Below are 20,687 nucleotides of genomic sequence, written 5' to 3' on the forward strand. Positions count from 1 at the left end.
AAAACGGAGCGCTTCCAGTCAAACATGACGGAACGCGCATACAAGGCAGTCGCGCTCTGCGTCAGAGCTCTAAACGCGACCTCTCTGCTGACCGCGTACCAAGCGGAGCTGCAGGACGAAGCCTCGGCCACACCAGGTCAGACACAGTGGGAGGAGATCTGTATAGTGACAGATCTCTCTCTGAGGCTTCAGAGGTGCGCGGTACAAGCCGCGGGGAAAGCAATGGCCACGATGGTCATTCAGGAGAGAGGCCGGTGGCTCAACTTGGCGAATCTCTCCGACAGAGAGAAAGAGTCTATCTTAGATGCACCAGTGGTGGCTGACGGAATTTTCGGCTCGGCTCTCACCCTGATGCAAAAGAGATGTGAGGAGAAAAAGAGGGATGACGAGGCGCTACAGCTTTGTATGCCCAGGAAGGCACAGGCGGCCCCCCACCACTCAGGCAGACCTTCGCACAGGTCACAGCCCGCCCTTCCCCCAGTTATCGCATCCCCAAACGGCAGAGGCCGAACACAAGTTCAGCTGGCCAAGGCGGAGTCGCAGAGCAAAGATCTCCCTGGCAGAGAAGAAACTATCTGCCAGCGGCGACTCAGACGGCACAGCCTGCTCCTCAACCCCATCCTCATCCTCAACCCCATCTTCAGGGAGTGAGGAGGAAGAAGAAGGCCGTTTGATGGGGTCTTTCCTCGGGAAGGGAACCAACAGCCCCCCATTTCGCTAGTTCCCGACCCTCAAATGTTGAAAAGGACGAGTTCCGAGGTCCGAGGTTGTTCTGTGTGGAGGGGAGAGCCCGGGTGGGCCAGGGGCAAGACAGTAAAGCGAAAGAGGAACGGTGCAGCAGTGTACATACATCAATGTATCACAAGCATGTCTCACGTTCAAACCCCAATAAAGCTTTCACTGAACCCCCCAAAAAAAATAAAAAAATATATCTCCCCAAAAAATGTTGCAAAACATATCAATAAACCAAAATATAACGTCACCTCGGGGAGCTGTCGCTCTCACAGAGGTGATGGATCACACAGATTCTGTCAAAGCGCTAAGTGCCCGCGCATGCGCAGTACAGACCACAGAACCGTCCGTGACTCAGCCGCGCGAGGGCGCCAGAACACTGCAGATACGCAGCTGGCAAGAATGCACGCAGTCCCGCTGGGTATTAAAGACAATACAATTCGGGTACAGACTGCAATTCGCAACTTCCCCTCCAAAATTCAAAGGGATAATTAATTCCCAGGTGAAGGGGGAGTTGAAGCATGTCCTTCAGGAGGAAATTTCCTCTCTGTTGAACAAAAAGGCAATAAGAGTGGTTCCACCAGAGGAGAGCCACAGCGGGTTTTACTCGAGATATTTTCTCGTCCCAAAGAAGGGAACCCAAGCCCTCCGCACAATACTAGATCTACGTGCGTTGAACGTATACCTAAGGAGATACAAATTCAGAATGCTCACGCATTCTACACTCCTACAAATAGTGCGCCAGGGAGATTGGTTAACATCAATCGATCTGAAGGACGCATATTTTCACATAAAGATATACCCACCACACAGGAAGTTTCTGAGATTTGCCTTCCTTGGTGTGGTATACGAATATCTGGTGCTACCATTCGGCTTGTCCCTCAGCCCCAGAGTATTTATAAAATGTACAGAAGCGGCGCTCACCCCGCTCAGGGAGAAAGGCATTCGTCTCGCTACTTACATAGACGATTGGCTTGTGACAGCTCGCTCGGAACAAGAAGCGAGAGAGCACACAGCGATACTTCTGGAACATATACAGAAACTGGGGCTAAGATTGAACACAGAAAAGAGTGTTTTAACTCCCACACGGTCCATAGTGTATCTGGGACTGTCGCTGGACTCAGTGAACTTCAGGGCGCGACTATCGGCAGACAGGCAGACTGTTGCATGACCCACTTTCAGAGGGGAAACAAGGTTTCCTTTCGTACATGCCTCAGATTATTAGGACTGATGGCCTCAGCCCTGATGGTTATCCCGCTAGGGAGACTACATATGAGGGAATTCCAGCGCTGGGTAGCGTCCCAAGAGCTGGACCCGGTACGTCACTCACGGAAAAGGGTAAGAGTGACGTCAGAGGCAGTTCTGGCACTGCGCCAGTGGAAACGCCCGAACTTCCTGACTCAAGGGGTATCCATGGGTGTAGTTCGGCACAGGAAGATAATAACGACGGACGCGTCGCTGTCCGGTTGGGGGGGCATTCACGAGGGCAGAATAGTGAATGGGAGATGTGGTCAGCATATGACCAATCTTCACATAAACTATCTTGAAATGCTAGCTGTTTTTCTGACGCTAAAGCATTTTTTTCCTTTTCTGAAAGGAGAACATGTCCTTGTGAGAACGGACAACACGACAGTTGTAGCCTACATAAATCGTCAGGGAGGCCTCAGATCACTCCTTCTGCACACGTTAGCACGCAGACTGATCTTATGGGGCAGTGTCAACCTTCTATCCCTGAGAGCGACACACGTACAGGGTGTGATGAATCGGGGCGCGGATCTGCTGTCCAGGGGAAATCCCCTCTACGGGGAGTGGAAACTGAACAGAGAAGTGATCGAACAGATCTGGGGCATGTATGGCAGAGCGACAGTGGATCTGTTCGCGTCCCAAGACAATGCCCAGTGTCACCTGTTCTTTTCCCTGAAGGACCAGAGCGCGCCCCTGGGAATAGACGCGCTAGCACACGAGTGGCCTCGCACTCTCCTATACGCATTCCCACCGATAGCGCTCATATCACCAACACTCTGCAGAGTAAGGGAGGAAGGTATGAGACTAATACTAATAGCCCCGAGATGGCCGGGGAAACACTGGCTTGCAGAGATTATACATATGCTGTACGACGAGCCGTGGTCTCTCCCGCAGCGCAGAGACCTTCTGTCACAAGAGGAGGGGGAAATCTTCCATCCTCATCCGGAACGACTGGCACTATGGGCCTGGCCCGTGAGTGGTCCAACTTAAGTAAAACTGGTCTACCCGACAGTGTTATCAAAACCATACAGAATGCCAGGGCGGCATCAACTAGATCTCTTTATGATTGTAAATGGAATGTGTTCGAACGCTGGTGCGCAACTAGACACGAGATTCCTTTTCAGTGTTTAGTGGCAGTAGTTCTTTCATTCCTTCAGGAAATGATAGACAAAGGCAAAGCGTTCTTAACCATAAAAGTGTTTCTGGCTGCTATATCGGCTTGTCACATTGGTTTTGATGATAAAACAGTGGGACAACATCCTTTGATATGCAGATTCATGAGGGGCGCGCGCCGCGCCCTGCCGGTCTCTAAACCACTTACCCCATCATGGGATTTGGGGTTGGTGCTTGATGCATTGTCTATGTCCCCATTTGAACCACTAGACAAGGCTGATTTCAAGGCACTGTCTTTTAAGACTGCACTATTAGTAGCTTTGGTCTCAGCGAAGCGCGTGAGCGAGATTCATGCTCTTTCTGTGCATCCAGCATGCTTACAGTTCATGTCCGGGGATGCAGGAGTAATTATGAAACCTAACCCGGCATTCATGCCTAAAGTCATTAATGCGATAAACCCTTTCGAGTTAAGGGCCTTCCATCCACCTCCTTTTGCTTCATCAGAGCAGCAAAAGCTAAACACGCTGTGCCCTGTGCGCGCTTTGCGCATCTATACAGAGCGGACCAGAGGTCTAAGGGAAAGTGATCAGCTGTTCGTTTCTTGGACGAAACCTCGTACAGGGAAGCCGATCACTAAACAGCGCTTATCACATTGGATAGTGGAGGCGATTTCATTGGCTTATTCCAGCAAGGGTCTAGAACCCCCAACTGGCGTACGCGCACACTCGACAAGGGGAATGTCAAGTTCCTGGGCTCTTTTTAAGGGAATCACATTAAAGGACATATGTAAAGCGTCGAGCTGGTCATCTCCGCACACATTTGCCAGATTTTACAAACTGGACGTTACAGCTCAGACTTTAGCTCATGCAGTACTGAGCATAGGGACAGAATCTAAAGACTAAAACTTGTTCAGCCCTGAAGGCTTTGGGTATGGTTGGCAGAAGACTTCAAGACAGGCTATCTGACAATACGGGAGTTAGAATATCCCATAGTGAGACACCGAAACGTATGCTTGAAAGAGAACAATAGGTTACTTGCGTAACCCCGGTTCTCTGATAGCATTAAGTGAGGTGTCTCACCAGATGACCCTCCTTGCTGTGTGAAGCGAGGAAGAGGTTGCTTGTTTTGAATAGCGAAGTGACGCTGTGCTGCCCCTCTTATACGGAGGGGGGGGAGGCCACTCCCAGACACAACGTCACGTCTGCCAGCCAATTGGGGCTGGCGTAGTGTAATAGGACTTCTGAAGAATACGCGGAAGGGGCGTATCCCATAGTGAGACACCTCACTTAATGCTATCAGAGAACCGGGGTTACGCAAGTAACCTATTGTTTTGTCCAACTTGATCCTGCCCAATTACACTCATCCTCTGTACATTTATTTTTCATTATGATGTTCTTAATCTTAAATCATTTATTATAAATTACATATTAATTAAAAACGTAGTTATGGAATAAGATTTAAAATAAGGATTGTTTTGCACATTCCTTTTTTATGGTAAATTTTTATTTTTAATCAATACTTTTCTCTCCCTCTCCTTATCTTTCTGAATATATTACATATATTTTACATATATTTATACATCTTATATATATTTATACAATTCTTATATATATATATTTTACATGCTTCACATACATTTTATTATATTTTCCTTTTATTAAAAAAATAATAAAATCTTAAATAGGGATGCCACTCTTATTTATGACATTATGATGTTTATTATCCACCTGAACACTAGCTCTTTCTTGTCGTCATGCAGGTGCTTGAGGTTCCCTCTGGTAACATTTTAGCAACACTTCATGGTCACACCAAGACCGTACACTACTGCGTCTTCACTGATGATGGACAAACCCTTATCACATCCTCAGAGGACACTACAATCCGGGTAAATACTTATTTACACACTACAGTACATTTGTATGTTACTGTGGATACAGACTTTATTGGCTTTAAAACGTGTAGGCAAAAGAATGTAGAGCAGTCTCCAAGTTCTGCTGATTTACTGGCATGTTCATAAGAAGCCTTTCATGTATAGGGATAAGATTTACTGGCCCGTGCTTAAACTTGAAAACAAACTCATCAAATTTTTTACATAAAAATCCTTCAACCTTCTTTACTTAATGCTTCCGGTTGATTAAGCATTTTTCCCCTTATATATTTCCCCCATATTTTTCTGTCTGTCTCTCTCTCTCTCTCTCTTTCTCTCTCTCTCTCTCTCTCTCTCTCTCTCTCTCTCAGGTGTGGACGTGGATGACAGGAGAGTGCCTGATCTTAAAAGGTCATACGGAGCCTGTTAGAAAGTTTTTTCTTCTGAACTCCTCCTCTTCATCCTCCGCTGTGCTATCATGGTCATTTGATGGCACCGTGAAGGTAAGAATCACCATAAGTGTGTGTTGACATTGCATGATAGCGTCACAGTACAGAAAGGGCTTGTACAGTTCTTTTCTGCACCGTCTGATTGTGTGTATCATACTTATCCGAATGCCAGGTGTGGGATCTGAAGTCTGGGAAGATCCTCCAGGACTTGACTTGCCAACAAGGTGCTGTTTTGTCAGGTGATGTCTCCCCTAATGGACAACTCTTCTCCACCACTTCAGCAGATAAAACAGCAAAGGTGAGGAAGAGGGGAAACCTTTAAAGGGCTGTTGACCCTACGTCTCCAGGATCCTCCGTTTCTGTGCATGTGCTCGGTGTTCCTCTTGGTTCCTTTTAGAGTAGACTAAACTAAAACCATACAAACTGAGCTATGAATCAAACTAAAGGTGCCATCATTAAGAGCAAATATGAACCTGACACATATTGATATGTATTAGGTTCATATTTGCTCTTATTCGCTTTTGTCTGCGTGTGTGTCTGCGCGTGTGTATGTGTAATGCAGTGTTTGCCACGCTGCTGCAGGAACGCTCATTAACTGTGCAGATTGCAGTCCAACATTGGTTAATTAACACTGTGGGCCATTACCCTGGACACACAGACACAGACACACACACACACACACACACACACAACTTTAGTTTACTAATCAGCATGCATATGAATAAAAAGCCTTTTAGTGTTTTGTTTCTCTGTGTGCTGATGAGCTTTTCATTAAGATCACGATCGTCGCTTTCTGAGAAACCCATTTTGATTACAGCACCGAGTACCATCTGCTTGTAAGCCAGTGTTTGTTGATCCCCTTCCTGTGATTGGACAACTGTACTATAAACACTCCTGTCTTTGTACTCATCCCAGAGAAACTTGCCCATCCTAGAAAAATGATTTGTTTTACCCTCAGGTATGGAGCTGTTCATCATGGAAGATGTTCTGCACCTTGGAAGGCCACAACGCCTGTGTGCGTAGCTGCCGGTTCTCCTGGGACAGCAAGCGCCTTGCTACTGGTGATGACAACGGAGAGATCAGGGTGAGTGAGGAATCAAAACAGATATCTGACTAAGAGTCTAAGGGTGGCTTTAAAGGTACCATGTATTACATTTAGATTTGTATTAATTGTGTTAAAGAAATAGTATGTTAATGCTTAACTAAAATACCGTTCTAATAATGCAATTTTATACCTCAAACTCCCTTTGTTTAACTTTTCTTCCAAACGCACTGTTTCAGTGTTTATGTAAATTAGAGGTCTTAAAGCATGGATGAACATGACTGTGTATGTTACTATATACACCTGCTTTGGAGTCCAATAACACAATTCTTCATTATAATTACACCAGCAGCTTCAGAATAATTGCATGGGTTAAGGTCGTAGTCAGGGTCAACGATCACAATAAAATCATTACGTGTAAAGTATAGTAGATTAGGTGGTAAAAAGGTAAAAAAGACAAACTGCATATTTTAATGTCTAAATGTACTAGCTTCAGTTTAAAAGAGTTGTTTATTTATTTCTTTAAATGTAATTTATTCTGTAAATGAAATGAATGTGGAGGTTGATTGGCTGTGATTGTTTGCATTCATCCTGGATGATGATTTAGCTTAATAAAAACAATCTAACCTGCTAGTACTGTTAATAAATTTGATCTTTCACAAATAGGCCCAGACATCTTCACCAAGGCTGCACGGACCCAATTAAAAAGTATTTTGAATGTGTAGAATCAATTATTGGAACGTTCCTGTGTGAGAGCTGGATTCAATAGCAGCTGCGCTCTATTAATGTTTATGCGCCTTTTGAGAAACAGCACTCAACCTCCTAATGAGGGAAGCAGGACAGCAGGGTTTCCTTCTTCTCAGTGTGACATGAGGCGCCACCAGAACAGTTATTTCCACTTCCGTTCTTTGAACTCTGGCTTGTTTTCTTCTATACTTTCTTCTTCCATCCTTTCTGCTTCTCTCAGACATGCCTCTTGCTGTTGCCAAAACTGTCATCCTCTCTCTCACTCGCTCACACTGTCACACTCTTACTGTTTGGCTGTGCGAAAGAGGTTTAGAGTTTTGTTGTGTAAACTGTAGAAGCTGTTGCTTTCCCTTTAAACATGGTGTTCAGAGAAAATGAGAGATGGAATTCTCTCTTTTTTTGGGCGATTCAAGCCTTACAGTGTCACGTTGCTCAAACCCGTTTTATTTATACAGTAGTTGCTTTGGCAAGGATGAGGAAGATGAAGTGCACAAGCTTAGTTCCCATAGAAACCTAGCATGCAATCATTTCCGTCTGTGCTCTGGTACACTGTGTACTGGTACATTGGCTAGTACTGGTCTGATAACATAACAGTATACAAGCATTCACTGCAGCAAACTTAAAATGCTTTGACATTGCATGCAGCGGACATGGATATGGAGTCAATGAGTTTTCTGCTGTAAACTGAGCTGTTACTGTACATATCAAAGAATTTCAAATGCTGGCTCTTTTTTGTCAAATGTATTGATGGATTTAATCAGGGACATAATCTCACTCTCCTGTTAATCACAGCAACACTAGGCAATCATGGGCATCTATCAGGTCATGCATGAAGAAGGTCAACCATTAGTGTAGACAGTGCCCTGTGATGCCCCATGAGCAGTACCCTGAAAAGAATTTTGCTTTATGTGTCCTAAGAGAATGCAGATTTTTTCTTATGGTATGGTAGTTAATTAATTAGGGAGAATTTTAATCAGATTAAGATTAATTAGGAAAAAATCCATCACACCCTGGCTTGGCTTGGTAGACACGCAACTGATACTGTTCATAGCTTTGAGCTTTTTTATCTTTACTTTTCCTGCCCCAATAACCAAAAATCCTTTCACCTCAATTTTATTTTAAGGCAAGTGTTGTGCGTTAGTGCCCCCTCTCACTGCAAAATGTGTCTACAGAAAGAAAAAAATGCGTAAATACTCTATATAAATGGACTACCAGTAATAAAGTAGAGGTGAGAGTAATCAAATGTTACCTGCTGACTCAACCACACCCTCTCTGCCACAGGGTATAACGTGTTTCACCTTGTTATTTATCTTGCATTCAGCTATGGAACATAATGAATGGTGGAAGCCTGCTTAAGATCTGTTCCCGGGAGAGCAAGGACTCAATGGATTCCTTCCACGGAGGCTGGGTGACTGATTTGCACTTCTCTCCAGATAACAAGGTCCTGGTATCTACTGGCGGATACATCAAGGTATACATGCACACACGTACAAGGTTTCTGTTAGTCTGTGTCCTGTCCTGACCATTAACATATGTGAGGTCCCAACAAATAGCCTGCAACCTTTGATGTAAGTGGGCACAAGGGATTTTAAAAGAGCAGTAATTCATTCAGCTACTGTGGTGCAAGACCATTCCGTCCTTTATATGTCAATAGTAGTATTTTAAAATGAATGTGAAATTTTAAGATAAGGTTGTTCTGTCATATCGTCTGGTTTTGGACTTTGGCTGATGCATTCTGCACTAACTGGAGCTTGTTTTGTTGATAAATTTTGCAGCACTAATGAAGGACTATCATATTTTATGACATTTTGTATCTTGGCAATGTTTCTAGGATGAGCCTGCTATAGTAATATTATCTACTGTATATGAGCCACAAGTGAAATACTAAATCGCGAAATATCACACAATGGTCTTTTGCTCTTGCACATAATGAAACAGAAAGGCCATACAGAATCACTCTACGTGATGAGATTTTATTTTTAAATAAGCATCCAGTGTCTAATGTTCTTTATACATTGCCCAACTTTTAACAACTCTCATATGACTTTGTTGTAATTATACAGCATACAGTAGCTGTGTGTCATCAGCACAACACTGAAAACCTTATACCATGTTTTAAAATTATATATAGGAAGCATATAGATAGGAAATTGCAATGGACCTAAAATGAAACCTTGTGCAACACCAAACTTTACTTTAAAATGTCATGGTTTTAGAAGGCACAATCTACAAACTGATAATGATCAGTAAAATAAGACCTAAGCAAGGAGAAAGTTTTTTTAACTTTTTTTCTAATCAATCAAAGATAAAAGTATGCTTAATGGTGTCAAAAGGTCTGATCAGAGGCCAGTCACTTACCACCTCAACCAGTGCTGTCTCTGTGGTATGATGAGTAGAAATGTGCAGCAGTTGATGTGGTATCAAAACTCTTAACTACCTAAGAAGGCTAAGGTTTTACACGTAAGTATTGTACACGGCAGCATTATTCCTCTCCTTTTACTTCTTAACCAAAAGAGCTGCGGCCACAGAGCTAGGCTTGGATGAGTATAAATGAGCAGCTCAATCCAGCTCTGCTTCAGAGTGCCCCTTTTGATGTGATGGATGAGTGTGAGGACTGATAATGAGTTGTGATTGATCATGACTCTTCCATCAGGGTGCCACTCTGTGCTACAGGATCTGGTAGATTATCATCATGCAAGCTTGCACAGTTCTCAATCTGCCACGTCTCATTAGACTCCCCGACTTAGTGCCAAGGTGCTGTTATTTTTCGTAATAACATCAATGCTGATTGTGTATTTTGCATTTGGTAAGTTGAGTAACATGGCTTTTTGAAAGTGATACAAATGATTCATATAATTATGTAACATACAGCTGATTAAAATATGCATGTGCTACTATATCCAAGTTATATAATAATAACAACACATTAACATGCGTAAAAAAACTAATTAGCATGTGAAATATATAAATTATTTTCCTGAATCAGCATATGCTGAAGTGTCTCATTCCTCTAATAGCACAGAAGTTATATTTAAAGTTCAGTTGTACTTTTCAACAGTTTAGAATTACATTTAAATTTGTATATATTTGGGCCAAGATGATCACCTTGTCCCAAATATAGGTTAAATTAGGTTATAGCTGCTTTTAACAGTTTTTATAAAACCATTTTTTATAAGTTAAAAATCTCATGCTTATGTATACAAGGTGTTACTATGGAAACAATGGCGTATTAGAATCAGCGTGTTAATATAAACCCATCGTTCATGTTAGAGCCAGAATGACTGCCCGAGCTGAGCTGTTGTGCACAAATAATACACACCTTCAGACAAATCAGAGGTGAGAATTAAACCGCAGTGTGCTGTAAGACAAGTAGCAGAAAAATCTAGTGGCTCTCTCTCATTTCTTGCTTAACTATATTGTGGTTTTGTATATGGAATAAGAATGATAAACATTATAGCCATCTGAATAGACCAAAACCTGATCACAGACAAAATAACAAATGGTCAGAATACTCACCAAAAAAATTATCAGTTCTTAATCAATGATCATTTTAAATTCTCATTCCTTTTTCCTTCTGACATTCTTGCAAGAGATGGCTGTGAGATAGCATGTATTTTTATGCTTGTGGGTCAAAACACACACATTATAATAAAATAGGTCAAGCAGAAGGTTGTGTTACAGTAAGTAGAGTTTGTAATACTTTTCTGCATCTTCTCTTCTGCCTCAAGGTCATTACCTAGAGTCTGATGCAGACATGCTTAATGTCAGACTCTTTTGGATGCGTCAGTGTTAGCTCTGCTTTGATTCCTCATGCTTTTTCATGTGCTGCAGACTTTACACAGGGTAGGCTTTCATCCAGAACAACCACTGGGTACTGCTTTACCACACAAATTCCTATAAAACAGTAAAACAAAAACTAGTTTTTGAAGACCAAATCTAGTAGCCGTCTTGCATGCATATTTGGAGGACCTGAAACAAGCCTCATGCATGCAACATTTGTATAATCTCACATTTACTGTTTGTGTGTGTACTAGTAAAATTGCCCCACATGTGAACAAGTGTGTGCATGTAGGGTGCTTTGCTGTGACCTAGCAATCAATTCAGTGTTTATTCCTGTTTTGCTCCCGGTGTTCTCAGGATTAGCTCCGGATCTAAGCCAACTCTGACCAGGAAAAAGCATTACTGGAAATAAATAATAGATTATTGTTTGGATTGATGTAATTGAATTCTAAAATACTTACACAAATTATTTACAAAATAACAAATTATTTCTTATTATTTTTTAGAAACTGTGCCAATAATTATGGATAGTATTGACTTTGATACTGGCTCTTCATTATTGGTGTTCTTATTAACCTTCCGACATTATGTTTAACCTTTACATTCCTTCATCTCATGGTGCACGTGTGTAAAAGTGTATGTGTTGACCTGCGTCGGGATAGTGATGGATAGATCTTGCAAGACACCACTGCTATAAATCTTCTGCTGCAATGTTGCTTGGTTTCACAAATCAAATGTGTTTTGTTTGTGTGTGTGTGTGTGTGTGTGTGTGTGTGTGTCCTGTGAGACACGGATCATAATATGCTGTGTGAAAAGATTTCCTGTTCAGGGAGAGCCTTTAAGCAAAACACACAATCTTTCACACAATCGCTCACACAATCTCACAGGTTTCCTAAGTCTATTCACACTCATTTCTTCCAGGATCTTCACCTTTATCAGAGACCAGACCCACTTAAAAACATTTGTTTTTCCGCATCAGGAATAACACACACGTACCGCAAAAACAAGAGGCTTGTGCTCAATCTTTCCTTGAAGGGTAAAAGTGTAGAAAAATGTCTGATGTCTGAGTTGTGAGGTAGTGTATGTAAAACAAAGTTATTGTTATTTTAGGTGTCTACCACAGTATATTGGAGGCATTTACTTTAGGGTTAGGGTTCTAACCCTATTTTACTTTTTGTTTGTTGTCATGGCTCTGTTCATACTTGGCACGGGTAGGTCGCTTGGCCCATTCCTAAACATTCTACTTCTTTGCCTTAAAGTTTTGGGTTGATTCTCATTTGCCATGCAGAAGGCATGGGTTTGATGTCCACCAAATGCCCAAACCTAGCACTGGATGCTTAGGGCTGGTCCCAAGCCTGCATAGAATAGAGAGTTGCAACAGGAAGGGCATCTGGCATAAAACCTGTGCCAAGTTGCATGTAGATCAGATGGTCAACTTTGGTGTCCTCGTAATGGGAGCAGCTAAAAAAACAAACATGGCTGCTTTAAGCTGATCAGCTTTCCTCAGGCAGTTCACACACACTAGCACCGAGATACACCGACCAGCCATTAACCATTAACATCAAAACCACCTAGGGGTGAGCTGGGTTGTCTGGCACCAGAACATTGGCAGCAGATCCCAATTCATGACAGAAAAACAGAAGATACTTGAGCCTTGAGGGCCACCAGTGAAGAGTCTGGGCAGGGCAACTCTCAATACACTTAAGAGCATTCCTCAAGGAAAAACGGCAAACTGTCCCCATGCTGTCATGAGCTCTAAGCCTTGTGACCATTGAGGAGTGAGTCTTGACTTTTGAGAGAAAGTAACTATCTCAGTTCCTCTGAAAGGTCAAGGAGGATGAGGAATGGTCTAGCGATGTGAAGCTTCTCAATGATGGCTATGTGTAAGCTTTAAAGCCAGGCTGGTTAGGAGGTTTTTCTGGATGAGATGGAGAGACAGTTGATTATAGACAGAATTCAAAAAGAAATAGAGAAGTAATATAGCTGGGTAGTTACTGATGTTCCTCAATTACTGAGACGTGGATGCAATTTCTAACCGGTTGTATCTACTGCTCTGGCTCTTATTTTGGTACTGCACAATGATAATGTCGACCCTCAGCCAATTTAAGGCTTTCAAAACCTCAAAATAGTAGTAAACATATCCATGCATATATACAACTGCTGGTCCACAATAAATTATGCTGTGTGGCCCGCTGTTCCTCTCCCTTGCTATATGGGACTTCTGGGTGGCCACCTTGTATTTTTTTTTTTATGTCTTTGTTATTATTTAAATTTTGTTCTCCTTCCCACTCAACTCCCTGCACTTTTCCTCCTCCACTGATTTGAATTGTCTCAGTGGTTAAATATATGGGGCATGCACATGCTGACACATACTGGTAGATCAATACAGATATTCACTTACTCATCCGTACACATTTCCAGTCCATCTGGTGTACCCAAACTCTGAGAATTTTGATTTCTTTCCTTCGTTGCTCGTTTGATATGAGAAACCTCTCTAGTCTTGCTGCCTTCACCAGATTTGTATTTTTTCCCTAACCTTAGTAAAACACAATGTCCTTCAGTTTCACTTTGTGGACACACTCTATTTTCTCTCGCTTTTCACACTCCCGCGCTCTGTTGCACAACGAGTAGCTGCCAGGAGCTCAGGTGTAATAGATGCAGTCTCTCACTCTCCCTTTTACAAAATGTCCATTTTTTTTTTATCAGCTAAAACAAACAAACGCTTATGTGCATGCATACAGATTTCAGTTTTGCGCATCCTGCAGACATTCTGAATCCTAATGGCTTTTTCTCACCTTCACCATTGAGTTATGCTGTTCTGTTAAAGACGCTGTGCTGCATTACGCTGATTGGATGGCTTGATTGATGGCCGCACACACACACGCACACTTAAGCAAGGTCAGTCTGCTTTTTCCTAGAGGAGTACTTTGAGGGGGAGGGTGGAAAGGGCAAAGCTCTTAATGGCGTCTGGGTGCATTTTGGGACACACTGTAGTCCTGCTGTCTCAGCTTTGAAAAAAGGCCTCTCTCTGTTACACACATACTCGAAGAAATGCACTGAGCAATGGTTGATAATGGAGAGTCATATGTCTTGCTTGGTGAATAATTCAAGTTGTCCTTGTGCTATGGCCTGTGCGCTTATGCCTTAATCAAATTGGTCCTTTTGTTGTGCTTTAGAGATTTTGAAGCAGGTAGAATTCTTTGTCTATCTAAGATATTAAAGGCATCAGCTTATAGTTTCATATACTCTACATAACCCATGAAGAGCTCAATGAAGACATGGTGTGTTCAAGTTAGAGTGAAAGAACTCGACTGTCCTGTACAGAGCCTTGACTGAAGGAGTCTCCTTGACATCCCAACATCAGTGTCTGACCAAAGGCTTCTATGGAAACCTGTAATGAATCCCTTCACTATTTTATGGATAAGATTATACACATCAGGTCCCTTATTTTACCATCTGTTAGCGACCCACCAATTTTAAGACCTTGTATGAATGTGTTCGAGCATTTTGAGCCTGTCTCCCTTTCTTTTTTAGAGGATCTGGTGTCCAGTAGTAAGCCATTTGGCTCTCCTTTTGATGTTACCCCTCCTAATTTTGTTAAGAAAGTTTTCCCCACTTTGGGTCCTTTTATTCTTGCTTTTATTAATAGCCGTTTAATTTCTAATGAGATGCCGAAAAATTTCAAACATGCTGTGGTGCAACCCTTGCTAAAAAAGTCTGGCCTGGATCCCTCTGTTTCGTCAAATTTTAGGCCTATCTCCAAGCTACCTTTTTTGGCCAAACTTGTGGAAAAAATTGTCTATTTGCAACTGCAGCCCTTCCTTGATGAACAGGCAATTTTGGAAGTGTTTCAGTCTGGGTTTAAAACTCGCCATAGCACTGAGTCTGCTCTTTTAAGAGTTTTTAATGACATTTTTTTAGCAACCGACTCCGGAGATTCTGTACTACTTGTGCTTCTAGATTTAACAGCGGCCTTTGACACCGTAGATCATGAGATTCTTTTATCCAGGTTGGAACAGTGGGTGGGCATTACAGGCTCAGCCTTGCGGTGGTTTGGGTCCTACCTCTCTGATAGAACCTTCTGTGTTAATATAGATGCTTTCACTTCCAACTCTGCTGCCCTTTCTTGGGGGGTACCACAGGGCTCCATTCTTGGTCCACTTTTATTTTCTTTGTATTTACTCCCACTCGGAGGTATTTTCCAGAAATATAACATCTCCTTTCATTTTTATGCAGATGACTGTCAAGTTTACCTCCTATTAAAGCACAATGGTGCATGTTCTGTCAAGCTTCTTTTGGACTGCCTTGTTGATGTTAAAAAGTGGTTGGCTTTTAATTTCTTAAATGTCAATGAGGAAAAGACAGAAGTTATGTTGTTTAGACCAAATGGCTCCCGCAAATCTGCTCGCTTTGACCTCGCCTCCTTGGGCCCATCTGAGAAAGCCTTGATTACAAATTTGGGTAATAAAATGGATCCTACTCTAAAAATGGATAGTCAAGTAAATGCTGTGGTAAAATCCGTTTTTTTCCATTTGAGGCGAGTAGCAAAGATTAAGTCTATATTGTCAAGGCAAGACCTGGAATCGGTTGTCCATGCTTTTATAACCTCTCGTCTTGACTATTGCAATGCATTGTTCTTTGGAATCAGCCACACCACTATGGTGCGCTTACAGTTGGTGCAAAATGCCACAGCCCGTTTTTTAACTGGTATAGGCAGACGAGACGAGAGCATATTACCCCAATCTTGGCTTCCCTTCACTGGCTTCCAGTGTATTTTCGGATCCGTTTTAAAAAAAATTTATTTGTATTTAAGTGTTTAAATGGTCTTGCTCCAGCCTATCTGGTGGAATTGTTGCACCCATATGTTCCATCTCGCTCTCTCAGGTCTACTGACAAGCTGCTTCTTAAAATTCCAAAAACCCGTTGCAAACTTCGAGGTGATCGTGCCTTTTCAGTAGCTGCTCCTCAATTATGGAATTACCCTTACTCATTCGACAAGCTCCATCAGTGGCTGTTTTTAAATCACGATTAAAAACTCATTTTTACTCTTTGGCCTTCAACTCAGTGTGAAGCATTTTGAGATGTTTTGTGTTTTATATCTTGTTTCTCTTGGGATTATTATTTTTTTTTTATTATGACTATTATTAGTAGAAGTAGATTATTGTGTCGTTATGTTCTTAGTTGTTTCCTTTTCTTGTTACGATCATTTTAAATTTAAATTTTTCTTTTTTTTATTTATCAAATTTAACTTTTTATTATAAAACACCCTACTGTTTATGTCCTGATTGTTGACTTTTGTACAGCACTTTGGTCAGCTTTGTTGTTGTTTTAAAGTGCTTTAGAAATAAAGTGGTATGGTATGGTATGGTATGACCTCAGTAAAGCTCTTAAAGCTAAATGAACACCAATCCACATACAGTAGCCTTGTATCAAATCTAGTGGAAAGCCTTCCCAGAGAAGGGACTAAATCTGGATTGGTGGAGCACCCATATCTTAAAAATTACATAGAGGTGTGATGTTTCACAAAATCTGACCTGACTAAAGTGAACCATTAATGAGAACGAGAGATGTGGTGTAAACCTTTTAATAAATCCAATAGGTAAATACCAGCCACAGGAATGCTTGATTTGATCTTTTCACTCTTGTTGAAATAAATCTATTATTTTTGTGTATAGGGTTACATTATAAGTGATATATAAGTCTATTGAATGGAAATTTAGCTCCTATTCCTCATTGGTAAACTTGGTGAGAACAACTCTCAGTAGTCTCCATCGACTGTGTCAGTGGCTGATAAAGGAGTGGCTTGCATTTAAAATCTAACTAGTCATTCCTGTAATCGATATAAATAAAAGAAAGCTTTTGTTTGTACATTGGTCAGAACTCACTTTTTCAATGGCATCTTTACTTGCACACATTGGAGTACCCAAAACGAGTCATAGATAATTTTCCGTCTGCAAGTCTGTCTGTCTGTCCAGCCAGGATTTGTCACAGCATCACGCAAAACTGGCTGGACAGAATTTTATGAAAATTTGGCAGACCTTCCATATTTGCCTGAAGCTAAACCTGCACCAAAAATGTTAAGTATAAAGAGAGGTTATGGTATTTTTCTTTCAGATAAACTGGAAGTTTAGACAGCATACTGCACATGCCTCAAACGTTGGCCGCGTCTTAAATCGACCACTGGACAGAATTTTAAAAGTTTTATTTGGCAGGTCTGGCTTGCTTTTTTAGGGGCAAAGTGATGCACAAACGTTTTACATTTTTATCTCTGTAAAGCTGCTTTGTGACAATTTTGCATCTTAATAACGTTTACGGATATAAAACAATCTAAATTAATTAAATTAAATAATCATGAACATTGTGACCTCATACCTTCAGGGTTATGGCTCATGTCCCTACTTTGGGTCTGTGCAAGTGAGTGGATGGGGTGCCAGTCCATCACAGGGCACAAGCAAAGTCTACCCCCAGTGTTCTATACAGTGGTATACAGAATGAGTCAAGATTCTAGAGATTTTATTTGCCATTTGTGCACATAACTGTATTGGTGCATTGGATCTTTTTTTCTATCAGTAAATATAACAACAACAGGAAATATAATAAAAGTGGAATAAACATATAATACAGAAAATAAATGGTAAAAGGAATCTGTCAGACTATAATAAACACTATTTATTACTAAATTTATTACTAAATGTAAATCTATTACTATAATATACTGATGATGGTGTATTTTAAAACATGATCCTTAAATATGTAACTATTGCACGTCCTCAATTTAAACTTACTGGGGTGAAGTGTTTCTTTTGCCTATTATAGAAACAAGCTGTTGTGTGTGATTAAACTGTCCAGTCTGTTGTGTCTGAGGGTGTGTGTTGTGCCTTGTGCATGAGCAGAGAAAGAGCTGTGTGATGTGTGTCCCTGAGGACACTTTCCTGCAGTCTTGTGTGTATAAAGTGTCCATGGAGGGGAGGTCAGATCCAATGATCCTCTCTGCAACATTTATGACTCCTTGAAGATCCTTCCATTTTGCCTGTATGGTGTTTCTGTACCAGGGAATGATGCTACATTTGAGGATGCTCTCTGTAAGGTAGGCCTTGATAAAGGGGTGACAGCTGAGTCCAGCCTTCTAAGCAGTCTAATGAATTACAGCCATTGCAGTTGTCCCCATTCTTGATGAGACCCAGGACGGGTTTATTATCTTTGTATTTAATGATGGCAGTTTTGTCCATGGTGGTGACGCAGTCGTAGGTGTGCAGAGTGTAGAGTTTCAAGCTAAGGCTGCTGCCCTGTGGTGTTCCTGTGCTGACTGAAAGCTCAGCAGAGACCTTGTCTCCCATTTCTCACCACCAGTGGTCTATCCATGAGTACATCTACAGTCCAGAATCCGATTACATGTGGGAGTTGGGACCTCTAGGTCCGTCAGCTCCACAAACAGCTTTCCCAGGCAGAAGGTATTGAGTTCAGAGCTATAGCCAAGTAAAAGCATCCTTGCATATGTTAAGCTGTAGTCCAGCTGTTGAAGTGCATGGTGTAGGGGCAAGGCTACTGTGTTGTCCACTAGAGCAAGATGCAATCTGAAACGATGGTATCTGGGACCACAGAGTTAATGTGATGGTATCGGATTTGCTAGGTTCTTTATGGCAACCAGTGTAAGTGGCAAAATAATTTTGGAGTAGATGTGTGAGTGGTTTTGTGATGATGGCAGACTTGAATAAACGTGGGACAACTGCTCGTGTGAGAGACAAGTTAAAGATACACTCCTGCCAGCTGCTCAGCTGGCTTTTAGTACTCTTGGTGATACGCTGTCAGGTGTGTGTATTGTTTTCAAGTTTTTGAGAGTGTGCTCTTTCCCCTGCTCTATAAATGAGTAAATGACTGAATAATCATGTTTTTGATGGGATGAAAAAGCTTTACATGACATTGATGTAGATTCAACATCACAGCTAATTTGCAGATATTTCTGGTCAGCACCAAAACACGTATCAGTGACAGCTCCTGACATCACCATGTTTGATCTGGGTTGTGCCTCACATGGGACAGAACTGTCTGCTATCAACAAATCGTATTACTGTATGTGTCTCTCTGTGTGTAATCCTGTCCTCCACACCATTTTTTTTTGTGTGTTATTAATGGTTGGATGTTTCTTTTTGTCTTGAGCAGTGGTGGAGTGTGGACAAAGGAGAAGCCCTGCAGACCTTCTACACCACAGGAAACAACCTGAAGCGTATCTGCGTCTCGTCTGACTTCAAAACTTTTGTCACCATCGACAACATTGGCATCCTGTACATCCTGAAGCAGGTGGAACGAGGACAGCTTTAGGACGGGGGGAAAAATCCAGACTCATAAATCATTTCCTGGGTTTTACGTCAGACCTGTCTCCAACTTTTTCAGAAGAAGTAGTTTGTTTTGTGATCTCAGTCAGAATATGACCTGCTGTACATGTGTTCTGTTGCTTTGTGCAAGCAAATGAGTGCTTTTCTAGGACAATCTTTGTCTTTCTGTTCTAATTTAAGACGTTCTCAATGACACCACGTTGGAGGGGAAAAGAAGTACTGCATCATCGTGCCTCAGCATTTGATCCAAAGCCTTAAAAGCTTAAAAACAAAAAAAGTATTGAAAACACAATCTCTTACGCCTCATGTGCAGGCGTTTATATACATGTAATATTTTAATAAGATTAAAACCATTCATTTAGAATCTGAGAGCTGAAGAAAGGGAAATAAGCAATTATATTGAACTTTAGACCTTAATGAAAGCCATTGATCAGGTACAGTAGCTTTGCACTGTCGATATTCCAGCCTTGTATATTTTCTACAGAGTTTACAGCCACAGCTGAATCAGATGCTGATGATAAAATTAAAGCAAGTCATGAAATCATTCAAGGTCAGTGCCCTAAAATAAAATAAAGAAAGAATAAGTTCTGGTCACAACAGAAAATCTGATAGGATATTAGGGACAATACTTGAATAATAACTGTGAAAAAAATTGAAAAACATATTAATTGTTGGTGCATAATTATTTTGATTATTTATTTCAATGTCAGCGTCTGGAAATGAAGGTGTTCTCACACACCTACACACTTGCACTGCTGGTCATGGAATATAAGTGTGAACTCAGGTGAAACTGATCTTAGTGTTTTGCATCATACTTTTTACAACACACTTTTCTATAAACCTGTTAGATGTTTTTTTTTTTATCTACACACCAGGATATCCAAATTTTGTTGTACTCTGTAGAATGACAATAAAGCCTCCTCCTCCTTCTTCTTCTTCTTTTTCTTCTTCTTTTTTTTAAGGCTTTTTAAAACTTTTGTTAACATTCATAGGCATGTGGATACCCAAGCCTCATTTATGCCTGCGGGGATTAAAGACAAGTCTGACTGGTTCAATCCCGCAGAAAAGCCAATGTAGCACAAATTGATGGACAAGGTGCATAAAGGCCACTATGGAAAGGTAACAGAACAGTCAGCACACTACAGCCTGCCATGTAGAGAGTGTTCAATTAAAGACTTGACGATTGGCAGTCCGAGCGCCCGTGGAATGCACCAGACAAACAATTCTGATCCATGGAGGCACCACCCCTCAACCTACAATACAGTACAGCACCCCAAAGGATTAACGCTTATGTTCTGGTGCCAGACACCACAGCACAGCCTAGAGGTCCTAAGGAGTCATGCCCCAAGGGGCCAGAGCTGAGCTTAACATTTTTATTT

General features: G+C 41.5%; 1 protein-coding gene across 2 annotated transcripts in view; it reads left to right on the forward strand.

The window, feature by feature from the left end:
• apaf1 (apoptotic peptidase activating factor 1) overlaps positions 1 to 20,237 on the forward strand; it is a 41,192-nt gene extending 20,955 nt beyond the window's left edge. For both annotated transcript variants that reach the window (XM_053478644.1, XM_053478652.1), the window contains 6 exons: positions 4,850 to 4,975; positions 5,329 to 5,460; positions 5,579 to 5,704; positions 6,365 to 6,490; positions 8,517 to 8,666; positions 19,136 to 20,237. In XM_053478644.1, the coding sequence (XP_053334619.1) occupies positions 4,850 to 4,975; positions 5,329 to 5,460; positions 5,579 to 5,704; positions 6,365 to 6,490; positions 8,517 to 8,666; positions 19,136 to 19,294 (819 nt within the window). In that variant the 3' untranslated portion in view covers positions 19,295 to 20,237. The remainder of the gene's footprint in view (positions 1 to 4,849; positions 4,976 to 5,328; positions 5,461 to 5,578; positions 5,705 to 6,364; positions 6,491 to 8,516; positions 8,667 to 19,135) is intronic.
• The last annotated feature ends 450 nt before the right edge of the window (positions 20,238 to 20,687 follow it).

This window comes from Clarias gariepinus, chromosome 2 (genome assembly GCF_024256425.1).
Source record: "Clarias gariepinus isolate MV-2021 ecotype Netherlands chromosome 2, CGAR_prim_01v2, whole genome shotgun sequence".
In the NCBI taxonomy this organism is placed as follows: Eukaryota; Metazoa; Chordata; class Actinopteri; order Siluriformes; family Clariidae; genus Clarias; species Clarias gariepinus.